The 22055-nt window shown below is 45.4% G+C and overlaps 2 protein-coding genes across 10 annotated transcripts in view; one reads left to right on the top strand and one right to left on the bottom strand.

Moving 5' to 3' along the window:
- Positions 1-22055, top strand: part of MFSD10 (major facilitator superfamily domain containing 10) — a 631579-nt gene that overhangs the window by 540848 nt on the left and 68676 nt on the right. The window lies entirely within an intron of this gene.
- The window catches only part of GRK4 (G protein-coupled receptor kinase 4), a 94242-nt gene that overhangs the window by 30095 nt on the left and 42092 nt on the right, over positions 1-22055 (bottom strand). For 6 of the 9 annotated variants that reach the window (XM_032395607.1, XM_032395606.1, XM_032395599.1 and 3 more), the window contains 6 exons: positions 19234-19334; positions 12515-12607; positions 11575-11638; positions 9760-9984; positions 8472-8612; positions 4945-5135 (listed from right to left, as the gene is read on the bottom strand). In XM_032395607.1, coding sequence (XP_032251498.1) covers positions 4945-5135; positions 8472-8612; positions 9760-9984; positions 11575-11638; positions 12515-12607; positions 19234-19334 — 815 coding nt within the window. The remainder of the gene's footprint in view (positions 1-4944; positions 5136-8471; positions 8613-9759; positions 9985-11574; positions 11639-12514; positions 12608-19233; positions 19335-22055) is intronic. The other 3 variants (XM_032395603.1, XM_032395604.1, XM_032395605.1) reach the window with 1 other exon arrangement.

The following is a 22055-nucleotide window of genomic DNA, read 5'->3' as shown; positions in this document are numbered from 1 at the left end:
GCCTTCCCTGATCAGGCCTGGGCCCAGTTTAAAGCACGTATCCTAGAGGATTCCGGGAGCCCATGAGGTCTACCTGCTCACCTGCAACATCTGTGCTGGTGCTTCCGAGAGGCCCACACGGGACGGCCCGGCTCGCTTGGGGCAGCTCCCGCAGACGAGGGTGAGGGGCCCCCAGGCTCTCCTAACCGCGAACATGCTATACCCTAAGGATGGCTCAAAGCCCGGCCTGAGGGCCTCCTCCTCTCTGACCTCAGATTGCCGAAATTAAGTAGAGCATTCTTATTTGTACAGTCCCTCTGCAAAAAGAAAGGTCATCTTTCTGGCACCTGGTCCGATAAAGGTTGTCAAGAGGCAACCTCTGACAACAAGAAAGAATTTCAAAGATGAACGCGATGCTTGACAGGTCCCTAGGGGACGGGATGCACCATCAGAGGCTGAAAGTCATCGGTCATTCATCCAACAGTGGGCACCTCCTAATGGTGGGTGTTGTGGACATGCATCCAATTCCCACTAAGTGCTGGCCAACCCATGTCTTTCCTCTGCTCTGTCTGAGGGCAAGTGGGGGCCTGAGGTGAAAGGTTGGAGGGAAATGAAAATCTTCTAACCAATCCAGTAATCCTGGCACACCTTAGAGATATAGGGGACTGGTCCCAATCCTAAATCCCCTAAATCCCTTTTTTAAAAGATTTTATTTATTTATTTGAGAGAGAGAGAAAGCACGAGCAGGGGCAGAGGCAGAGGGAGCCGACTCCCCGCTGAGCAGGCAGCCTGATGCGGGACTTGATCCTAGGATCCTGGGATCATGATCTGAGCCAAAGGCAGATGCTTAACCGACTGAGCCACCCAGGCGCCCCCAAAACAATGAATGCCTTAATTAAAAAGTGCTTTACTGCTACCCATCATCTGAGCTCTCCGCAAGCTGTGATCCTTTTGCTGGTGGAGGGTCTTACCTCGATGCTGCCGGCCGCTGACTGATCACGTCGGGGCTGCTGAAGGTTGGGCTGTCTGTGGCAGTTTCTTAAAATGAGAACAAATTTGTTGCACTGATTGACTCTTCCTTTCCCAAATGATTTCTCTGTAGCATGTGCTGTTGTCTGATAGCATTTTACCCACAGTAGAACTTCTCTCAAAACTGGAGTCAGTCCTCTCAAACCCTGCCAACCTATCAACTAAGGTTATGCAATATCCTAAATCCTTGCCATATTTCAACAGTCTTCAGAGCATCGTCACCGGGAGTAGACACCATCTCAAGAAATCCCCTTCTCTGCTCCTCCATAGAAGCACCTCCTCATCCGTTCAAGTGTTATCCTGAGAGGGCAGCGGTTCGCTCACCTCTCCAGGCTCCACTTCTAGCTCTCTGGCTGTTTCCGCCACATCTGCAGTGACTTCCTCCACTGAGTCTTGAACCCCTCAACGTCCTCCACGAGGGCTGGCACCCACTTCTCCCAAACTCCTGTTAGTATTGACATTGAACCATGGGAACATTTTCTTAATGGCGTCTGGAATGGTGAATCCTTTCCAGAAGATTCTCAATTTACCCAGATCGAGCACAGGAATCACCATCTATGGTGTGTCTCTTAAATAATACAGCCTTGCGAAGCGTGTCTCTTAAATGTAAGACTTCAAAGTCAAAATTACTCCTTGCTCCGTGGGCTGCAGAATGGACGTTGCATTAGCAGGCATGAAAACAACACTAATCTCGCCGGACGTCATCAGAGCTCTTGGGTGACCAGGTACGATGTCGACGAGCACTAATATTTCGAAAGGAATCTTTTTTTCTGAGCAGTAGGTCTCCACAGTGGGCTTCAGGTATTTGGTAAACCATGTTGTAAACAGGTATGCTGTCGTCCAGGCCGCGCCGTTCCGTCTGCAGAGCACGGGCAGAGGAGAGGTAGCATAATTCTTTTTTTTTTTTTTTTAATGTTTTATTTATTTATTCATGAGAGAGAGGCAGAGGCAGAGGGAGAAGCAGGCCCCCTTCCTGGCAGGGAGCCCGATGCGGGACTCGATCCCAGGACCCTGGGATCATGACCTGAGCCGAAGGCAGACGCTTAACCATCTGAGCCACCCAGGCGCCCCGAGGTAGCATAATTCTTAAGGGCCCTAAGAATTTTCCGGCTTCAGCTTCAAGTCACCAGCCGCAGTAGCCCCTAACAGGGAAGTCAGCCTGTCCCTTGAACGTCTGAAGCCAGGCGCTGGCTTCTCCTCTCTAGCTAGGACAGTCCCAGACGACCTCTTCTCCCCACATAAGGCTGCCGCATCTCCACGGAGCGTCTGTTTAGCAGCCGCCTTCCCGAGCGATCCTAGCTGGACCTTCTGCCGAACCTGCTGCAGCTTCTCCACCAGCGCGTGCTGCTTCACCTGGCACTTCCGTGTTTCCTCAAACCTCATGAACCCACCTCTGCTAGCTGCAGACTCTTCTTCTGCGGCTTCCTCACCTCCCTCAGCCTTCGTGGACTTGAAGAGAGTCAGGGCCTTGCTCTGGATGAGGCTTTGGCTTAAGGGAATACTGGGGCTGCTTTGATCTCCTATCCAGACCACCAAAATTTTCTCCCCGTCAGCAATGAGGCCGTTGTGCTTTCTTATCACTCATGTGTTCGCTGGAGTAGCGCTCTTAACTTCCTTCGAGAACCTTTCCTTGGCATTTGCAACGTGGACTTTTGGCACAAGAGGCCTACCTTTCGGCCTATCTTGGCTTTAGACATCCCTTCCTCGCCAAGCTTAATCATTTCTAGCTTTTGATTTCAAGTGAGATATGTGTGACTCTTCCTTTCACTTGAGCACTTAGAGGCCATTACAGGGTTATTAATTGGCCTAATGTCCACATTGTTGTGTCTCAGGGGACAGGGAGGCCCAAGGAGAAGGAGAGAGAGGGAAACAGGCGGTCGGTGGAGCAGTCAGAACACACAACACGCACTGGTTAAGTTTGCCGTCTTATATGAGCGCAGTCTGTGGTGCCCCCGAACAAGTCTGATAGTAACATCAGAGATCATAGATCACTGTAACAAGTATAATAATGAAACGGTTTGAAACCCTGCAAGAATTACCGACATGTGGGCGCCTAGGTGGCTCAGATGGTTAAGCATCTGCCTTCGGCTCAGGTCATGATCCCAGGGTCCTGGGATCGAGTCCCGCATCGGGCTCCCTGCTTAGCGGGAAGCCTGCTTCTCCCTCTGCTTCTCTCTCTCTCTCTCTCTCTGTGTGTCTCTCATGAATAAATAAATAAAATCTAAAAAAAAAAAAAAAGAATTACCGACATGTGACGCAGACATAAAGTGAGCCTGTGCGGCTGGAAAAGTAGCACCAATAGGACTTGCTCAGTGCAGGGTTGTCACAAAGCTTCCATTTGTAAAAAAGGCAGTATTTGTGAAGCACAGTAAAGGGAAGAGCAATAAAACGAGGTATGCCTGCACGTCTTTACACTGGAAGCAAGCAGAGGGGACTTAACTTTACTGAACTGTAATAAACTCTAAGGTCCTCCCAGAGTGAAGAGGACTCAGAGCTCCTACAGGCTTGTTCCCTGCTTCAGGACCACCAGTCTCTCCCTGTGAGTGTGGTGACAAGGCATTCTCCACTCAGACCAGGGCCTGTGTCTGTAGGAATGGCTCCCAAGGCAGCAGTCCACCCCTTGCTCAACATCTCAAGGGGAGCTGCACCAGCCCCATGGCCAGGCCTGGTGTCTGGCCCTCAAGAGATCATAATGTGGCTCTGGGATATGTGAAACAAAGCCAAGAGTTCATCAGAATAGGGATCCGAGAAAGGCCTTCTGAGAAGCTTGCGGCTGGTGTGACCAGCCCTCTGGTGGGACAGCACAGGTGCTCTGAGGATGCCCAAGGGGAGCACACCCCCCCATTATCAGGGGTGGGGAACTTAGGGATGAGCTGCAGTTTCTCAGAATGAAGGCAGAGGGGCTGCAGTGAAGAAAGGCCTCCGACAAGCAGACCACATGTGCAGAGGTATGAAGACGTGAGGACGCTTGAGATGCTCACGTGTGCATCGCGAAGGCAGAGAGTCCCCACTCGGGAAACAACGGGACGCCGGGCTGGAGAAGTCAGTGGGGAGCGGCACCCCCCAGGGTCAGGAGAGCCAGGCCCACAGGGCTGCAAGCTAGGGACGCTATGACAGGATCGAAGGCCTATCATTGGTCTCACAGAGCAGGAACCGGGCCAAGACTGGCATCAGCGAGACCATTCAAGTGTCTGCCTGCCAGGTAACCTTAGGAAGATATGAACTAAGCCAGTGACCCTAAAGACTGACTAGGGAAACATTCAGGGGTGATTTGGTGACCAACTGGATGGGGAAGATGAGGGCAGGGGTCTCCCTTGGAAATGTAGGGTAAAGGGCAAGGTGAGAAACGCCTGCAGGGAATGGTCCTCACACGGAGGTGGATGTCCGCACAGAGGTGAAGGGACAGAGCTACACGGGGAAGGTCGAGAAGGGCGTCAGAGCCCAGGAGCTCCATACCCAAAGGGTGGCTGGAGGGACTGCTCTCCCTAAAACTAAATATTTGATCATACTAATTTAATTAGACCTATTAAATTAAATTTAATTTTCTTTACTTAATACTAAGATGCAAAATATTAAAATACATATTAGAGACATTTAATTGTTACACTATTTTGTTGGAACAGAGTCCACAGTCCGAAATGAACTATTTTGGAAATGGGCTCTTCTCGTGCTTACATGAGTTACACTGCCTATATTTGATCAACTTAACAAATAAAACTGATCTACTAGAGATCAAAGAGAACTAAAAATAAAACCAAGGTCCACTGCTGATTGACCATATCCCCAACAGTGTGAGTGACCAGACCCTACGAATGGCCACCAGGGCTCCGCCGCAGCCCTTCTGCCCAGGCTCCTGGGTGGCCAGAGGGAGCCGGTGGGAGCCTCAGGCTCAGGATGAACAGGCCCCCGGGCCCCAGGAGTTCATGCTATTCTTACCTGTACACAATCCTTTCCCTCTGTAAATCCTCCAAGCCACAGCACAGCTCGGCAGCATAGAAAACAGCTCTCTGCTCATCAAAGCCAGGGTTGCCCAGGTTGTGGATGTGAAACTTCAAGTCCCCTCCATTCATAATGGTTAGCACCAAGCACAAGGAATCTTTGGTTTCATAAGTGTAGGACAAACTAACCTAAAGACAACAGCATCATAAAAAACAAAGCACAAACACCTGCTCATTCATTGGTGATTTACTCTGTTTGCTAACATTATTCAAATACTCCGTGTTAGATTTATCATCAGAACGCCCAAATACTATATGCTTCAGGGAAATGCATACCATGCATGTGGTGCTTCTTGGACATTTACCTATCAAAGATCTTACAGGAATTCTGTACTGAGGAGAGAATTTTCTGTGGCTAAGTGGGTAGATGGCAAAACTTCACAAAGACACTTGGGATCGTGGGCGCCTGGGTGGCTCAGTTGGTTAAGCAACTGCCTTCGGCTCAGGTCATGATCCTGGAGTCCCGGGATCGAGTCCCGCATCAGGCTCCCTGCTCAGCGAGGAGCCTGCTTCTCCCTCTGACCCTCCCCCCTCTCGTGTACTCTCTCTCATTCTCGTTCTCTCAAATAAATAAATAAATCTTTAAAAAAAAAACAAAGACACTTGGGATCGTGATTCATCGAAGCTATGCTCCAATCATGCTCAACGTTTCGTACTTCTAGAACACCCATGTTCAGTATACAAGTTACCAGTTAATACCCCCACCCACGGTGTAAGGGGTCTTGCGCTGCACATCCTTCCAACGTTTTATGCTGTCAGTCAATGCTGCTGAAGGTATAGTTGCCTCTTACTGCAGTTTTAATGTGCATTTCTCTGTATATACAAATACAGGACACATTTCTCATACTTTTTCATATACTTATCCATTTGGAACTACTTGTGTGAAGTACCTGTCCAAGTATTTTGCCCACTTTTCTGTTGGTTTGTAGGTCAATTTACACACACACACACACACACACACACACACCCTACTGGGATTTTGATTGGGACTACACTTAATTCATTCAATCTATATATCAATTTGGGAAAACCAACATCATCATATATTGAGCTTTCTAATCCATAAGCATGGCATCCTTCCCTTTATTTGGTCTTCTTTAATTTCTTGGAATAGCGTTTTAGATCTCAGTGTAGAAGTCTTGCAGATTTTCATTAAATTTTTGCCTAGATTATGATGTTTCTTGATGCTATTGTAAATGGAATCAATTAAAAGTTTTTATTTTCTAACTATTTGTGGCTGATATTGTTTCTAATAACTTGGCTAGAAACACAATAAATTATATAGAAAGTAGTGGACTGCCCACATGCACACTCATGCTGTGGGCCAGCCAGGATGGGCAGTGGGAGGGAGGGGGGCTGAGTATGACACAGGTACAGGTCAGGACCCACTGATCCACTGTCAGCAGAGAGGAAAAAATACAATCAAGGATGAAGGAAAACTCACAGAGGAAATAAGAAACTACCTGCAGACAAATAAAATGGAAATCAACTTTCCAAAATCTATGGGACACAGCAAAAGCAGCTCTAAGAGAGAAGGTCATAACAACACAGGCTTACCCCAAGAAACAAGAAAAATGCCAAATAAACAATCTCATTTTATATCTAAAGGAGCTAAAAAAATAACAAAGCCCAAAGTTAGTAGGAGGAGGAAATAATAAAGATCAGAGTGGAAATAAATGAAATAGAGATGAAAAAACAATAGAAAAGATCAATTAAAACCTGGTTCTTTGAAAAAATAAAATCAATAAACTTCTAGTCACACTCATCAATAATAAACAAACAAATATATAAATTTTTTAAAAGTCAGAAATGAAAGAGAAGTTACCAGTGACACCAGAGAAATACAAAGAACCCTAAGAGACCAGCATGAACAGTTACACACCAACACACGGGACAACCCAGGAGAAACGGTAAGTTCCTAGAAACCCAACCTTCCAAGACCAAATCACACAAAAATAGAAATATGACCCTGCTTCTCCCTCTCCCACTCCCCCTGTTTGTGTTCCCTCTCTCACTGTGTGTCTCTCTGTCAAATAAATAAAATCTTTTAAAAAAAAATAAAAATAAATAAAAAAAGAAAACCATCCAACTTACAGTTGTATCAAAGTAATAAAAAACCCAGGAATAAATTTAACCAAGGAGGTGAAAGACATATACTCTGAGAACTATAAGAGACTGATGAAAGAAATTGAAGACAACACAAACAAATGGTAAGATATACCATCTTCACGGCATGGAAGAATTAATATTGTTAAAATGTCCATATTACCCAAAGCAATCTACAGATTCAGTGCAATCCCTAACAAAATACCAATAGCTCTTTTCACAGAACTAGAACAAATAATCCTAAAATTGTACGGAATAACACAAGACTCTGAAGAGCCAAAGCAATCTTGAGAAAGAAGAACAAAACTGGAGGCATCATGCTCTCTGATTCCAAACTCTATTACCAAGCTGTAGTAGTGAAAATGGTATGGCATTGGCATAAAAACAGCCACACAGATCAATGGAAGAGAATAGAAAGCCCAGAAATACGTCTATGCGTATATGGTCAGTTAATTTATGACAAAGGAGGCAAGAACATTCAATGGGGAAAAGAGAGCCTGCTCAATAAATCGTGTTGGAAAAACTGGACAGCCACACGCAGAAGAATGAAACTGGATCACCACCTTTTACCATACACAAAAATTAACTCAAAATGGATTAAAGACTTGAACGTAACAAGTAAAACCATAAAACTCCTAGAAGAAACCATAGGAAGTAAGCTCTTTGGCATCAGTCTTAGCAATACTTGGGGGTGGGGGGCACAGTCTACTGAGGCAAGAGCAACAAAAGCTAAAATAAACAAATGGGATTACAACAAACTAAAAAGCTTCTGCACAGCGAAGGAAACCATCAACAAAACAAAAAGGCAACCTACTGAATGGAAGATATTTGCAAATTATATATCAGATAAGGGAATAATATTAAAAATATATTAAAAGACTTACACAAATTAATATGAAAAAATAACTTGATTAAAAAATGGGCAGAGTATTTAAACAGATATTTTTCCAAAGAAGACATACAGATGGCGAACAGGCATGTGAAAAGATGCTCAACATCACTGACCAAGCTCAGGAGGCAGTGTCCCCACGGCCCAGGATGAGCACTGGCTGCCCAGGAGAGGGCAGGGCCCTGACCGGTAACAGCCCGCTGCTGGGGGCGAGGAGGAGCCCACAGACCAGGCCCCGGGGGGGGGGGGGGATCACCACTGCTTTGTGTGTGTGTTCAGTAAGAGGGGGACAGGGAAGAAGAGGCCACCAGCAGGACCAGGCTGTCCCTGGCCCCTGGCCCGCCGCAGCCGGGGCAGCACAGCCCACACCCACAGCCGAGCGGCAGTGCAGGTGGGCCCAGCAGCAGGAATGCCCAGGAAAGGGGTCCTCACCGCACCATCCACAGCGAGGACTAAACCCAGATACTCACTACAAATCTGCTATGCACTTTTTCTAGGATTCTCTTTTCGTTGAGAGCCATGGCTTCACCTTTCCTCTTCTTTATTCTTTTTTTCTCTAGCTTCTTACACGCATACATCTTTCCTGTAGCTCGCACTTGACAGGCACAAACCTAGTTTAAAAAAGGGGAAAGAAAGGTTTCTACACACCTGCCACCTCTTAGGCCGCCACCCCCACCACCACCACCACCAGCAACCAAGCCCCATTTCCTCCATGATCAGCCCCTCTGGTGAACAGCAGGGAGGGGCTGGCGGCTGGCGGGGGTGGGAGGGTGGAGGGGGTCCTCGCTCTCCCAGCCAGAGCCGCGGCGCATCTGCCCACAGGGGATCACAGCACGTTGGGTCGGCCAGGGTCTCCCTGGGTCTTTCAGTCCTTGCACAAGAACCACAGTGTTTGAAAGTAAACTGATTCCTCTTTCTTTTAAAAGTTTAAGAATATAAGAAAAGATATTGCATAGAGTTCATAAACTCTCATGCATTTATTCTACTTAGTTGTTAAAATACTATTGATACATTACTTACCTTCCCACTAGGAAAAAATTTCCAAAATCACAGAAGTGGAGATGGGGCTATAACGAGCTCCCAAGTACCCATCCCACAGCTTCTGGGCTATCGGCACGGGGCTACTTGTGTCCTCTGACTCCCGTCCACTACGCACACACGCACACACGCACACACGCACACACGCACACACCCTTCATACCACGGACACACTCCCCACACACACTTACTGCTCACCACAGGCACGTACGAGCCCCACACACGTAACCCATGCACATACCACACAGACACAGACACGGTTATCTTATAAGCAAACATAAGACATGATATCATTTTAATCCATCAATAACATGACTTTGATGAGAAAATATAAAGTTCATTGTGGAAAATACTGAAAGTATCAGTAAGGACAATGATAAAACTCACTGAAATCCCAAGATAACTATATAGGCCTCTGAGTCCTCCTGAATTTTGGGTGGGGAACCTGACCTTATGTTATAGAATAGATAATGTTTTATAATCTCCTGTTTTCATCTTCCAGTGTGACTGTTTCCTTATCATTCTATGTTCTCCCAATATCTGACTACTCCAAAATTTCTTTAGTCATTTTCCTACCATTAAGTCTCAGCACATAAATCCTGGCATATCTCTTTATCGTTAACTTAAGACAAATTCTTCTAAGGGGAATTGCCAAGTCGAAGAAAGAGAAGGGAGAAGAGGCAAGGGAGCCAGACTCTGCGCTCTCAGCTGAACACGAACATTCCTCTGCTGCTCGCAACCACCCAGGGAAGCAGGGATCGTCTCCCTGTCGTGAAGAGGATGGGATGAAGCCGGGGTCCACCACGGAAGCAAGGCCAGCTGCGCCGCCGAGCCCCCTCCACGGCACTGTGCTACCTCTACAGCCAGGCACACAGAGATGCCACCGGTCCTCTCTCCTCGGTGCCACCGCAGGACCCCACAAATCTCTTCTGGAGGACTTGAAGCCTAAGTGAAAGCAATGCGGTCAACAAAATAAGACCAAAATGTCTGCCCTTGCAAAACCACCAGAAGAGGTGTTAGCATTTGGAAAAAGTAAATCCACCCCTGGAATTTGGATTTAAAAGGCACTGAGGCTGTCCGCATTAGGGTCACAGGGCTCCGTCTGACAGGGATGCACAGTGGAAATGGACCGTTCCGCTCCACCACAGACGCGATGTAACAAATAACCCATCCAGAACAGGTCCGTGAAAAACCAGAACACTTTATCCATCTGTACAATCTTTTGTGTGGAAACACAAGTAAATGTGTTAAAAAATAATCTATAAATATAAATATACCAAGTCTTTCACAACAGTTAAAATTTGCTAACACGTTACTACTGGGTCCATTTCTAGAACCTCCATGTGGCTATAACCAGAACTACATTCTTTTGTAAACACAAGAGCTTGAAACATCTTCTGTTCTTGGACAGAATCTGAGTTTTATACTTGGACATCATGAAAGGCAGAGTAGCACGAATTAAAGAGAGCAAATTACTTTCCTGCTTGAGGAGGTATTCAAACAGAGGGTGGATTTCTTACAGAAATCTCTATCCTGGAAGGGTTACAACAGCATTTGGTTGGATCACTGGAAATACTCTAACAGGTTTCCAGGACTGTGTCGGGCACAACATTGCTGGTTCTGAGATGATGGCAACGTGGGCCGATGTCTCCCTCACCCAAGCACAGAGGTAGGAGAGGCCTCACTTGTGGGACAAGGCCTCTTAGGTTGGCTTCCTAATCCACATTAAGGGAACTCTGGTGGCTTTGGTTTAGGCTTTCCATGGGAATTTGGGAGCATGGGTGATTTCGATCACATGCGGGCAATTTCACTTGCTTCTGACTACACGTGCAGCTTCGGTTCTCTGTGGCTGTCCCGGCGCTGGCTCTGGGGAGTTATAAATGCTAAAACTGAACCTGACCCCTCCAGACAATCAATGAGGCAACTAACACCTCTTTAAATGACCTAACCAGAACTACATGTGATTCTTGGTCTACCCCACACAATAGTCTCTCTCTAGGAGAGCCATCATGTTCAAAGACCATCTCTCATGAATTTGTGGGTAGTGTCCTTAGGATTTTCCCAAATTTACACATTTTCTAGTATCTTTTGATATAGGTGTGGAGCACATACATGTCCACACAGAGTTGAGATAAATAGGCACATTTAATAATATACTCTGCACTATATGAGCTTTTAAGCTAGTCTTAAATTAAGGAAATAGAGTAACAGAAATTCAACAATATGGAAACAATCATCTTTTCCATCAGGACAAATTGAGATTGAATGTTGAATAATTGAATGTGGGAAACAACTTCTGTAAGAAACATAAAGTGAAAGAAAAAAATCACGGAGATAGTGAATTTTTTCTTTCCAGATCTCCGAATCTTTTAAAAGCAGGTAGCAAAGTACCTTTTGTTTGTTCAATCTTAATTCTTGCGGTTGGCTAAATCATTCCCAAAATACACAGTAGAGAAATAAAGGTATTGGTAAAGTTGACACATCATGTCTCTCAAGTACCATGCTGTCTTACTTTTCTAGTCACGTATTACTTACCTCACCAAATCCGCCTTTTCCTAGAACTCTGTAATGCCTAAATGTGTTCTTTGTCACTGGTTGCCTAATTAATTAAAAAAAAAAAAAAGCTTCAGGTGTCACATCACATTGTTATTTTAAAGCAGAAAAGCCTACCTAGCTCCCGTCCTGGCCTTATTTATGACACCGCACTATTCAAAGGGAGTGCCCGGGGCAAGAGTGCCCATGCTCAGGGACCGTGGCTCCCTCTGGTGGGACGCCTTCCATTACGCTAAGAGATATAAGTGCATGTTAACATTAAGAATTATTGAAAACAATGAAGACAGATCTAGAACCGTCCAATTATCCTTACTAACTGAAGGAGGGTCAGCAACTAGTTCACATCACGACATATGTATGTACTGGGCCTATTGGACAGCTGCGGAGGAAAATGACATATCTACAGTGCACCACTCTGTGGAAAAAGAACCTCAAAGAGGTGTTTATACTCAACATCTCAAAAGAAACGTGCATGAAGTAGAACTGGAAGTCTAATCAATCAATAACCATTGTCACAACCACACTTACTGAGCACTTACTTTGTACACCAAGCTATACACAATCCTCAGGGCAGTCCAGCAGCCCAGTAGGGTGGATTCTAGAATTACGTCTATTTTCAAAAACAGGGACCTGATGCTCACGAAGGCCAAGTCCCTTGACTGAGTCCACGTGGCTAGTACCACAAGACTGAACCAGTGCACATCGGATTATATTTCTGTGAATCTAGGATATGTTTTATTTTCTAACTACTGTGCTCACAGGGCTGAAGAAATGACACAACACATATTAATAGTTTCTGTACAACAGTACCGTATCCAGCCCAAGATTTCCAATATTATTTTGACAGATGGAAAAGTATACATCAATCAGTACACATTCTGAGAAGTTACTACTTGTTTTTGAATTTTAACTTAGAACATACCTTTCCAGCCATTTCCACTGTAGAAATCGAGAAAAATATGGGCTTTCTTGGTATTCTCCAAATGGTTCTCCACTTAAATAGTTATGGATAATTCTAGAAAAAGATTTTACGTAATTATATACGTTTGTTGCATTACAATATGAAAACAACTATGTTTCAGCGCATTCATCAACACTGGGTATGGGAAGTCAATCATTTTGCACAATTAAATATATTAAAATTTGCAATTATAGAATTCTACACTTGTTTCTAATGTTATCAGTAAAAATATGAAGGCAAGAATTCAAAAGAAATGAAATTGCTTACCCCCCCAGTGTATTCGAGGGGTGTGCGTGCTGTGTGTGTGTGTGCATCCAAGCACGTGTGTTTCAGGACGGATTGTAGACATTTGGTGTGTAAGATTAGAATGAGTATCTAAACGGTAATAGTCATATTGTAGAAAATGTTAATATGTGACACAACCTTTTTTTAACATTGAAACTAAAACACCCGATGAACTATTTTATGCTATATATTTCCAGAAGAAATTTTATGCAATTAGCCACGCTTCTGAAGTTTTATTTAGAATTTTATAAAATGTATACAATTTTACTTTATTACAGAACTAATAAAATTCTTATTCGTAGAGTAGATGAGGGACAGAATGTAGTCAATTTTTAAAACAGCTCATTAGTCAATAAGCATCTAAGAAGTAGACTGCAAGCACTGTGCTGGACGTTGGAGCGGACGTCCAATGAGGCCTACACTGAAGAACCTACCAGCTCGGCCAGGGAGATGGGTAAGTTAGGGCACCGTTAGAGAAGAGTGTGCCATGCCTGGCGTGCCCAGAACACCTCCCCCAGGAGAGGATATATTAGGGACACTTGGGTGAAGTTAGTGTCCGAGTTGAAGTAGAAGTCATCCAGATGAAGGAAGAAGGAAAGCGTCTCCCAAGCATGGACAAAAACCCAAATGGGAAAAGGTCATAGTTTCCATAGGGAATTGCTAGTAGACCAGTAACTCAAGAGGCTTCGGGAACAATTCTAGCATTTTCACTGATTGTAAGAATTCTGAGCAAGCCACTTGATTTCACTTTATTTTGTAAAAGGAAGTTATTCACAAGTTCTCGGACTAACTAATATTATAGCACAGCGATTCTCAAAATGTGTTCTGAGGATCCCTATGGATTCTGAGACCCTTTCAGGGGGGGTGTTTAACAATGAAACTATATTTGTAATAACACTAAGACATCATGTGCCTTTTAAAAACTAAAAACCTCATTTTCACAGAGGGGTTTTCCAGAAGCACAAGACATGTGACATCATTGCTCTGATGGCAAGTGGAATGTTTATGTCTTCTTCTTTTTAAAAATGTAAGCCACATACACAAAAGCTGTTTGGGTCCTCAATCATTTTTAAGAGTGTAATAGACATTGGAAGATGTGCAGACATCAGAGGGTCTGACACGGCTGCTACATATAATCTGAGACCTGAGCACTGTTCTGGAGGCTGGCTCCCTAGACCACCTCCTCCTGTCCTAGTGGAGCGAGAGGGAGGGCCTGCTGCCTGCCTCTAGGAACACCTTTCCCTACTAAGCACGTGGGCAGCCCAACTCCAAACCTTTGTGGACCAGGGCAAGGATTCTGATACTGTCGGCTTAGTTAAATCATCTTTGTAGAGGTGTTTGCGTATTTCCATGAGAAGAACCACACACTATCAACTTATTCTAATATAATTGTATATTTCAGTCTGTATAAATTAATATGCTGATGACTACAATCAACTTACCAGTGCTTCTCAATTTCACTTCCTAATACTCCTTACCTCAAAAACAACAGACTCTGCCCCACTGCTCTAATCTGAGAAATAAACCTACTGCACACACCTTTTTTTAAAGATTTTATTTATTTATTTATTTGGGGGGGGGGGGACAAGAAGACTCAGCACTGAGAACAGAACCCAATGCGGGGTTTGATCCCACGACTGAGATCCTGACCTGAACGGAAACCAAGAGTAGGATGCTTAACAACTGAGCCACCCAGGCGCCCCCCGCTCCCACCGCACACATTTTTTTTAAAGTTATGATATTCAAAACTGTGTATCAGTTCCACATTGGTTTTTAATATATCCATCCTGGGGCTCCCCACCAACCACCACACCATGCTTGCCTCTCACTACAGCTTCTTACAGAAAACAGCGGGGAGCCTAAAGGAAACATTTATTTTTTTTTTAAGATTTTATTTATTTATTTGAGCGCTAGCGTGAGAGAGAGCATAAGAGGGGAGAGAGTCAGAGGGAGAAGCAGACTCCCCGCCGAGCTGGGAGCCCGATGCAGGATTTGATCCCGGGACTCCGGGATCATGACCTGAGCTGAAGGCAGACGCCCAACCGACTGAGCCACCCAGGCGCCCCTAAAGGAAACATTTATGTTCATTATGCAGCATCAGTACTCTGGAATCCAAAATGAGAAGGAAGGCTTTTGGGGCAATGAAGGTTGCAGCAATACAGAAAGGAGCCAGAATAGTGGGGAATTCTGAAAGTCCTCATTTCTGCACCGCATCGTGCTGAGGTCCCCAGCGGCTGGCAAACGACAGGCACTTAGTAAGAATGTAAAGAATAAACCGCCACCAGTCAAGTGAACTAATCCAGACAGAGGACTGAGTACTAAAACTTATTTAAATATGAGAGACTTTTAAGTCGGTATCTCGGAGCGGACACGCAGAGAAGGAGGCAGACCTGCGGCCAGTCTGATACGGTCCTGTACACCAGCCCATTCGTCAACAGCAGGACGGAATTGGGAAAGTGTCTCATCAGAGGGTTAAAAATACGAACAAATTTAGTGAAGAGATGTATCAATGAAGAACCCTAAGGCTGGAATGGGGGAACACATGGTAACCATAGAAAAAGGAAAGAGGCCTAGAGGTAAAAAGAGAAATCAGGAAACCAGCTGGCAAGTGCTAGGGAAGTGAAATGCTGTCTCCCCTAGAAAGCTGGTTCCCAGTGACAAAGCACAGGAAGCCGTGGTGCGAATACGCAGCGTGGACCCACAGGCGTGAAAGGACCCTTCTCCCCCGCGGCCCGGACCAGCCCTGCTAAGCAGTGTGACTTTCCCCGCACAACCTCAGGGGCATGCAGAGATGGGTCTTTGCTCCTCACAATGTGTACTTTTCTCCGCAGGTCAAAGTGAAGGTGTGGCTATTCCCTGGCACATGGGTGCTTGGTTTTTGGAAGGGATAGTCATGATGATGTATGCTATGGACTGAATGTGTGTCCCCCCAAAACTCCTATGTTGAAACCTAATCCCCGAGGTGACGGTTTTTGGAGGGTGGAGCCTCCCTGAACGGATTTGGTTTCGTGCTCTTATGAAAGAGACCCCAGAGAGCTCCCTGGCCCTTCCTGCCACGTGAGGCCACAGAACTCTGAAGAGGGGCCTCACCAGAGCCAGACCACGCTGGCGCCGTGACCATGGGCTTCCAGCCTGCAGAGCCATGGGAGACAGATGCCTCCCAGTCTGTGGCATCTGTTACAGCAGCCAGACAGACAGAGACACTGTGCTTCTGGGAGTGACCTTGAGAAGGCCAATGACACGTGGCCTGCCTTGCCCCCCTGAAACTGCTCCTGAAGGAGGTCCTGCTCTGCTGTCTGCGAGTGTGTCACCACAAGGGACGGTCTCCAGCCTGGGGCTGTCCCCTTCTTTGTCTCCAGGCTGTGGAGTGCTGCAGTGGAGCCTTCCATCCTGCTTTTGTCCCTAGGGTGTCCTCCACGGGGGCTGGGCCAGACCCTCCGCCCACGGTGGCGTCACTGAGGCTCTGCCCTACCGCCGTCATCCTCAGGAAACACGGATGGGGCAGCGTTACTGCACGCTGCGTAGGAAAGAGGCAGCCGCCGGCTGGAGGCACAGTCACGCGGAAACGACTGAGCACAGGGCCGGCCCGGCTGCCAGCACCCTGTCTCAGAGCACAGGGGACATACCCGCCACTCCACAGGTGCTGATCTGCACACCAGTGAGCCACACACTTACCGCAGAAACAAAACGTAGTTCTTTGGTAATTCTAAATCACAAAGGGATACTTTGGGCGGCACAGAGTGACCGACCAGCCCAAAACCTTGTTCTTCCAGTTGCCGGTGCTCACCGTTGTAGGCAGGAGAGGGGCTGAGCCGAGGTGCCGGTGCCAGACAGGTCTACACCCACACTGTGGATGTGCCCATCACACCGATGTCACCGCTAGGAGATGCCACCACTAGGGCCTAATGGGATCTAGCGCTCTTCTGTGTGTCTACAAGTTAACATAAAAATCTGAGAAAGGAAAAACACAACATCTGAAGTGACTACTTAGGAATTAATTCTCAGATTTTTTTCTAGTAGTTTCTGCAAAATGAAAATGGAACCAAACGTGATCAGTTTTAAAAGTGGGATCTTCACAAAAGTTGCATGCAAACCAGGCTGATGACTGCCCTTCTTGGAGAATGCACCCGTGTGAGGGAGCTGGCTGCTCTGTCCTCAGGCAGAGGGGCCTGGGGCAGGTTACCAAACCTCTCTGGCCTCCAGTAAGGGTAACAGTCGTGCCCACTTCATGGGTTACTAGGAGTAATGCATTCATAAGCGTTTATCACTGTTGTTCATGTGAGGACTCCCATGTGAACACTTGGGAAGTGACAGAAAGGGCACCTGGGAATAAGGACCAGGGAGTGGGAGCCGCGAGGACCCTCTCCCTGGCCCTCCTGGGGTGAAGCAGCAGCAATCCTCGACCAGCCCCTCCCCCTGCGGGTCTCTGTGCTCCCTGGCCTCCTCCTCAGCCTGCAGGGAAGGGTCTCTGAGAAGACTCTTCTTGTGGCCCCAGGCTAGGAGAGGCACCCTCAACGCTCGCTCCCTGGCAATTTATTCAGCACCTGTGGTAGGCTGAATAATGAATGACCCAATCCCTGGAACCTGTGACTGTCACCCTCCATGGCAACAGGGACTTTGCAGATGACTGAGTTAAGGGGACTGAGATGGCAAAATGATCCTGGATTATCTGGGTGGGCCCTAAATGCCATCACACGTGTCGTTGTATGAGGGAGGCTGAGGGAGATGTGCGCATACAGAGTAAGAAAAGGTTTCCTAAAGACAGAAGCAGAGAGAAACTTGAGGATGCTGTATGGCTGGTTTTGAACATGGAGTAAGGGACCATGAACCAAGTAATGCATTCCTAGAAAACAAGAAAATGGATCCTCCCCTAGATTCTCAATGGAGCAAGGCCCTATGGACACCTTGATTTCTGCCCAGCGATACCGCTTTCAGACTTCTGACCTCCAGAACTGAAAAAAAAAATAGATGCGTGTGGTTTTAGGCCATCAAGTTTGTGGCAATTTGTTATGGCTGCAATAGGAAACTAATACAGCTCCCTAGAAGTAAAGAACCAACTCATTCCTGCTTATCATTTTATTCCTGGAAACTAGATCAATGACAGCACAAATAGGTGCTTAATAACTATTTTCCCAAAAAATAACTAATAAGCCAAAGCTCTGGAATTCATATTTTCTTAAGTCACGTAGGAATGAAAACTCAAGTCAGCAGTGTTTTGTTTTGCTCTCTAACATAACCTCAACCCAAAGAAGCAAACTATTACTGTGACTTGAAATGCTTCCCCCAAACAGATATGTTGAGTCCTAACCCTGATCTTTGTGGATATAAATAGTTAAGATGCGGTCATACCAGAATAGGGTGGGCCCTGATTCAATGGGACTGGTACCCTTATAAGAAGAGGAGAGAACATGAGGACAATGACAGCAGAGACTGAAATGCTGCAGCTCCAAGCCTAGAAACAGCAGGGATCGCTGGCCTCCACCAGAAACAAGCAGAGACGAGGAAGGATCCTGTCCTTGAGAGACCTTGACTTCAGACTCCCAGCTTCCAGAACTGTGAGAATAAACTTCTCTTGTTGTTTTTTTAAGATTTTATTTATTTATTTGAGAGCAAGAGAGAGAGAGAACAAGTCGCAGGGAAGAGAGGGGCAGAGGGGGAGGGAGAAGCAGGCTCCCCATTGAGCAGGGAGCCCAACACGGAGCTCGATCCCAGGACCCTGGGATCACGACCTGAGCCGGAGGCAGATGCTTCACCGACTGAGCCACCCAGGCAACCAGAGAATAAATTCCTGCTGTTTTATGCCACCTAAGTTTGTGGAACTTTGTGATGGCCGCCCCAAGAAATGGACGCAGCACCTGACATAGAGCCAGCACTCAACCAGCCTCTGTTGAAGGGCTCTTAGGATAAACAACACGCGAATGCTGCATGACTGGACAGAGGACTCTGTGTTCTGGGCCAGATCAGTCCAGAAACCATTCTTTCTCCCTGTGTACATCAGGAGCCGGATTTAGTCAAAATGCTTTCACTTAGAATTTCCCTGTCTGTACTGCAAATACCTAGAGAAAAGATATTTTCAGCAAGTTCCTAGGGCTTTAAAAAAACAACATTTTATGGGAATCCTTACATCCCAGACACACGCATTTCAGAAGGCTGAGCGGAGGGGCCAGGGGCCTGCAAAACCATGCGCATACACTGGCTCTCCACGATGTGACCCATTTCAGGGTGTCCCTTCTGTCTGTATAATTATCACCCTTCATGTATCTCTTTCTAGTGAAAATGACCACTTTAATTTGGAATGTCCCGCAGTGAGAGCTGGTGTCATGCAGAGAGAGCCCCTGTAAGCCTCCCATCTGGCGTCAGCCACACGTCTGTGCAGGGTGGCGCCGGCCGCTTACCTGGTGCATTCCTCAAAGTCGTCCTTGCCGGGGTTCTGCGTCAGTCTCAACCGACATTCTCTCAAAACACAGGAAGGTATTTCTGGTAAAGGGACTGCTGACTTTTTAATACAGCACAAACCAAATGCATAACAATTAGTGATTTCATAATTTACCAATTGTAAACAGAACCTAATGCTTACTGTAAGAAAAAAGTACATCAAGTGTATGAAATAAATCAAAGTGCCACCTTCCCCCGCCACCCCGGTATCATTTTCCAGAGTTCACTGTGTTGTCCACCTTTTCAGATCTTTTCCTAAGCAAATCAAATCAGAGCGAAAAGCAAGGTTTTGGGGAGGTATCTGTACACCTATATCCACAGCAGCATTATTCACAATATCCAAAAGGCTGGAGCAACCCAAGGGTCCATTGACAGACGAATGGATAAACACTGTGGTCCATCCATGCCGGGGAATGTGACTCAGCTTCAAAGAGGAAGGACGTTCTGACACCTGCCACAACACGGATGAACCCTGAGGACATTGTGCTCGGTGAGATGAGCCCGTCACAAAAGGACAAATACTGTATGATCCCACTTCTATGAGGTCCCCGAAATGGTCAGAATACTAAAGATGGAACGTGGAATGGTGGTTGCCTAGGACCTGGGGGACGGGAAAGTGGGAGCTGTGTTTAATGGGGACAGAGTTTCAGATTTGCAGGATAAAGAAATTTCAGGAGATGGATGGTGGTACAGGCTGCCCGCCAATGTCAGTATGTGTAATGCTACCGAACTGTGCACTTAGAAATGGTTACGATGATCAATTTTATGTCTTTTTTGCCATAATTAAAAATATAAACACATACACATGCACACAAAGCCTCAGAAATAAACAATTTTTTCTCACACAAATGGGATAAAAATGCATATGTAGTTTTATAAATATGTGCCGCTACCTAGAGAGCTAATGTATTTTCTTGAAGACTGCATGGTTTTCCAGAGTATGTGCTTATCTGTCCTTCTTACACATTCTAGCTGCCCATTTTTTCCACTGCAGACACCACTGTCATGAACATCTTTGTACAACTGTGTTTTTATAAGACAGATTCCTGGAAGTAGGATTACTAGCTCAAAGGATACATGTCTCTTAAACATTGATATTTATTGCAAAGCTGACCTCCAAAAAGGCTCTACCACTTTACATTCTCACTAATATGTCCCTACGGGCCCACTTCCCATTCTCTTAACCCTCAACTAGAGAATTCTGGAGAAAGAAAACACATAACAAAACTACTGTCCAGATTTATTGAAAAAGATAACCAGATCATGTTCAATTATACATTTAATTTGTCATTAGACATGAGAATGCATTCTAAACTGATTTCTGACAGTGGTATAGCTGAGTTAACACAGCAAAACTGTGTTTTCTACAAATCAAAGAAACACTTTCATCAAAGTTGAACTAGTGATAGAAATATACAACAATATAGAAAACTCACATTTTAAAAAAATGAACAATATTGTTATAATTAATAATGATTAATAGGTGTCAATTAAAAGATCTAACAGAAGTGAGGCTTTTTCCTATCTATACTATGTCTGCCTTCGGCTCAGGTCATGATTTCAGGGTCCTGGGATCGAGCCTGTGTCAGGCTCCCTGCTCAGTGGGGCGTCTGCTTCTCCCTCTGCCCTCCCCACCCCCACCCCCTCGGCTTGTGCGCGCTCTCTCTCTCAAATAAATAAATAAAATACTTACTAAAAAATAAAAAAGAAGGAGAGATAAAGAGTTTCCCAGGCAAACAAAACTAAAGGAGCTCATCATCACTAAACCAAAGCTGCAAGAAATATTACAGGGGACTCCTTGAGTGAAAAGGAAAGACCAAAAATGACGGTATGAAGAGAGGTAATACAAAAGCAGTAAAAATGAATATTTCTGTAAAAAATAGTCAAGGAACTCACAAAATAAGAGGATGTAAAATATTACACCATATACCTAAAATGTGGGAAGGAAAGGAGTAAAGAATGGGTTCAAACTTAAATGACCATCAACTTAATATAGACTGCTATATGCAGAAGATGTTATGTATCGACCTAATGGTAACCACAAATCAAAAACCACTAATAAATACGCAAAAAATAAAGAGACATAAATTCAAATATATCACTAAGGAAAACCAGCAAATCATGAAAGAAAGACAAGAAAGGATCAGAGAAAATCTTCAGAAACAACCACAAAACAAGTAATAAAATGGTAATAAATACATATCTATCAATAACTACTCTGAACGTAAATGAACTAAATGCTCCAATCAAAAGACATAGGGAGTCAGAATGGATAAGAAAAGAAGCCCCATCCATATGCTGCCTACAAGGGACTCATTGTAGACCTAAAGACATCAGCAGATTGAAAGTGAGGGGATGGAGAAATATCTATCATGCAAATGCTTGTCAAAAGAAAGCCAGAGTAGCAATACTTACATCAGACAAAACAGACTTTATTTTTTTTTTTTTAAAGATTTTATTTATTTATTTGACAGAGAGAGACACAGCGAGAGAGGGAATACAAGCAGGTGGAATGGGAGAGGGAGAAGCAGGCTTCCCGCGGAGCAGGGAGCCCGATGTGGGGCTCGATCCCAGGACCCTGGGATCATGACCTGAGCTGAAGGCAGACGCTTAATGACTGAGCCACCCAGGCGCCCCCAAAACAGACTTTAAAACAAAGACTATAATAAGAACAAAGAAGGACATTATATAATAAATAATAAAGGGGGCAATCCTACAAGAAGATATAACAATTGTAAATATTTATGCATCCAAGCTGGAAGCACCCAAATACATAAAACAG

The sequence above is a fragment of the Phoca vitulina genome, unplaced genomic scaffold (assembly GCF_004348235.1).
Source record: "Phoca vitulina isolate PV1807 unplaced genomic scaffold, GSC_HSeal_1.0 scaffold85, whole genome shotgun sequence".
Classification (NCBI taxonomy): Eukaryota; Metazoa; Chordata; class Mammalia; order Carnivora; family Phocidae; genus Phoca; species Phoca vitulina.
The sequence above is the reverse complement of the archived record's forward strand: the minus strand, read 5'-3'. Positions and strand labels throughout refer to the sequence as shown.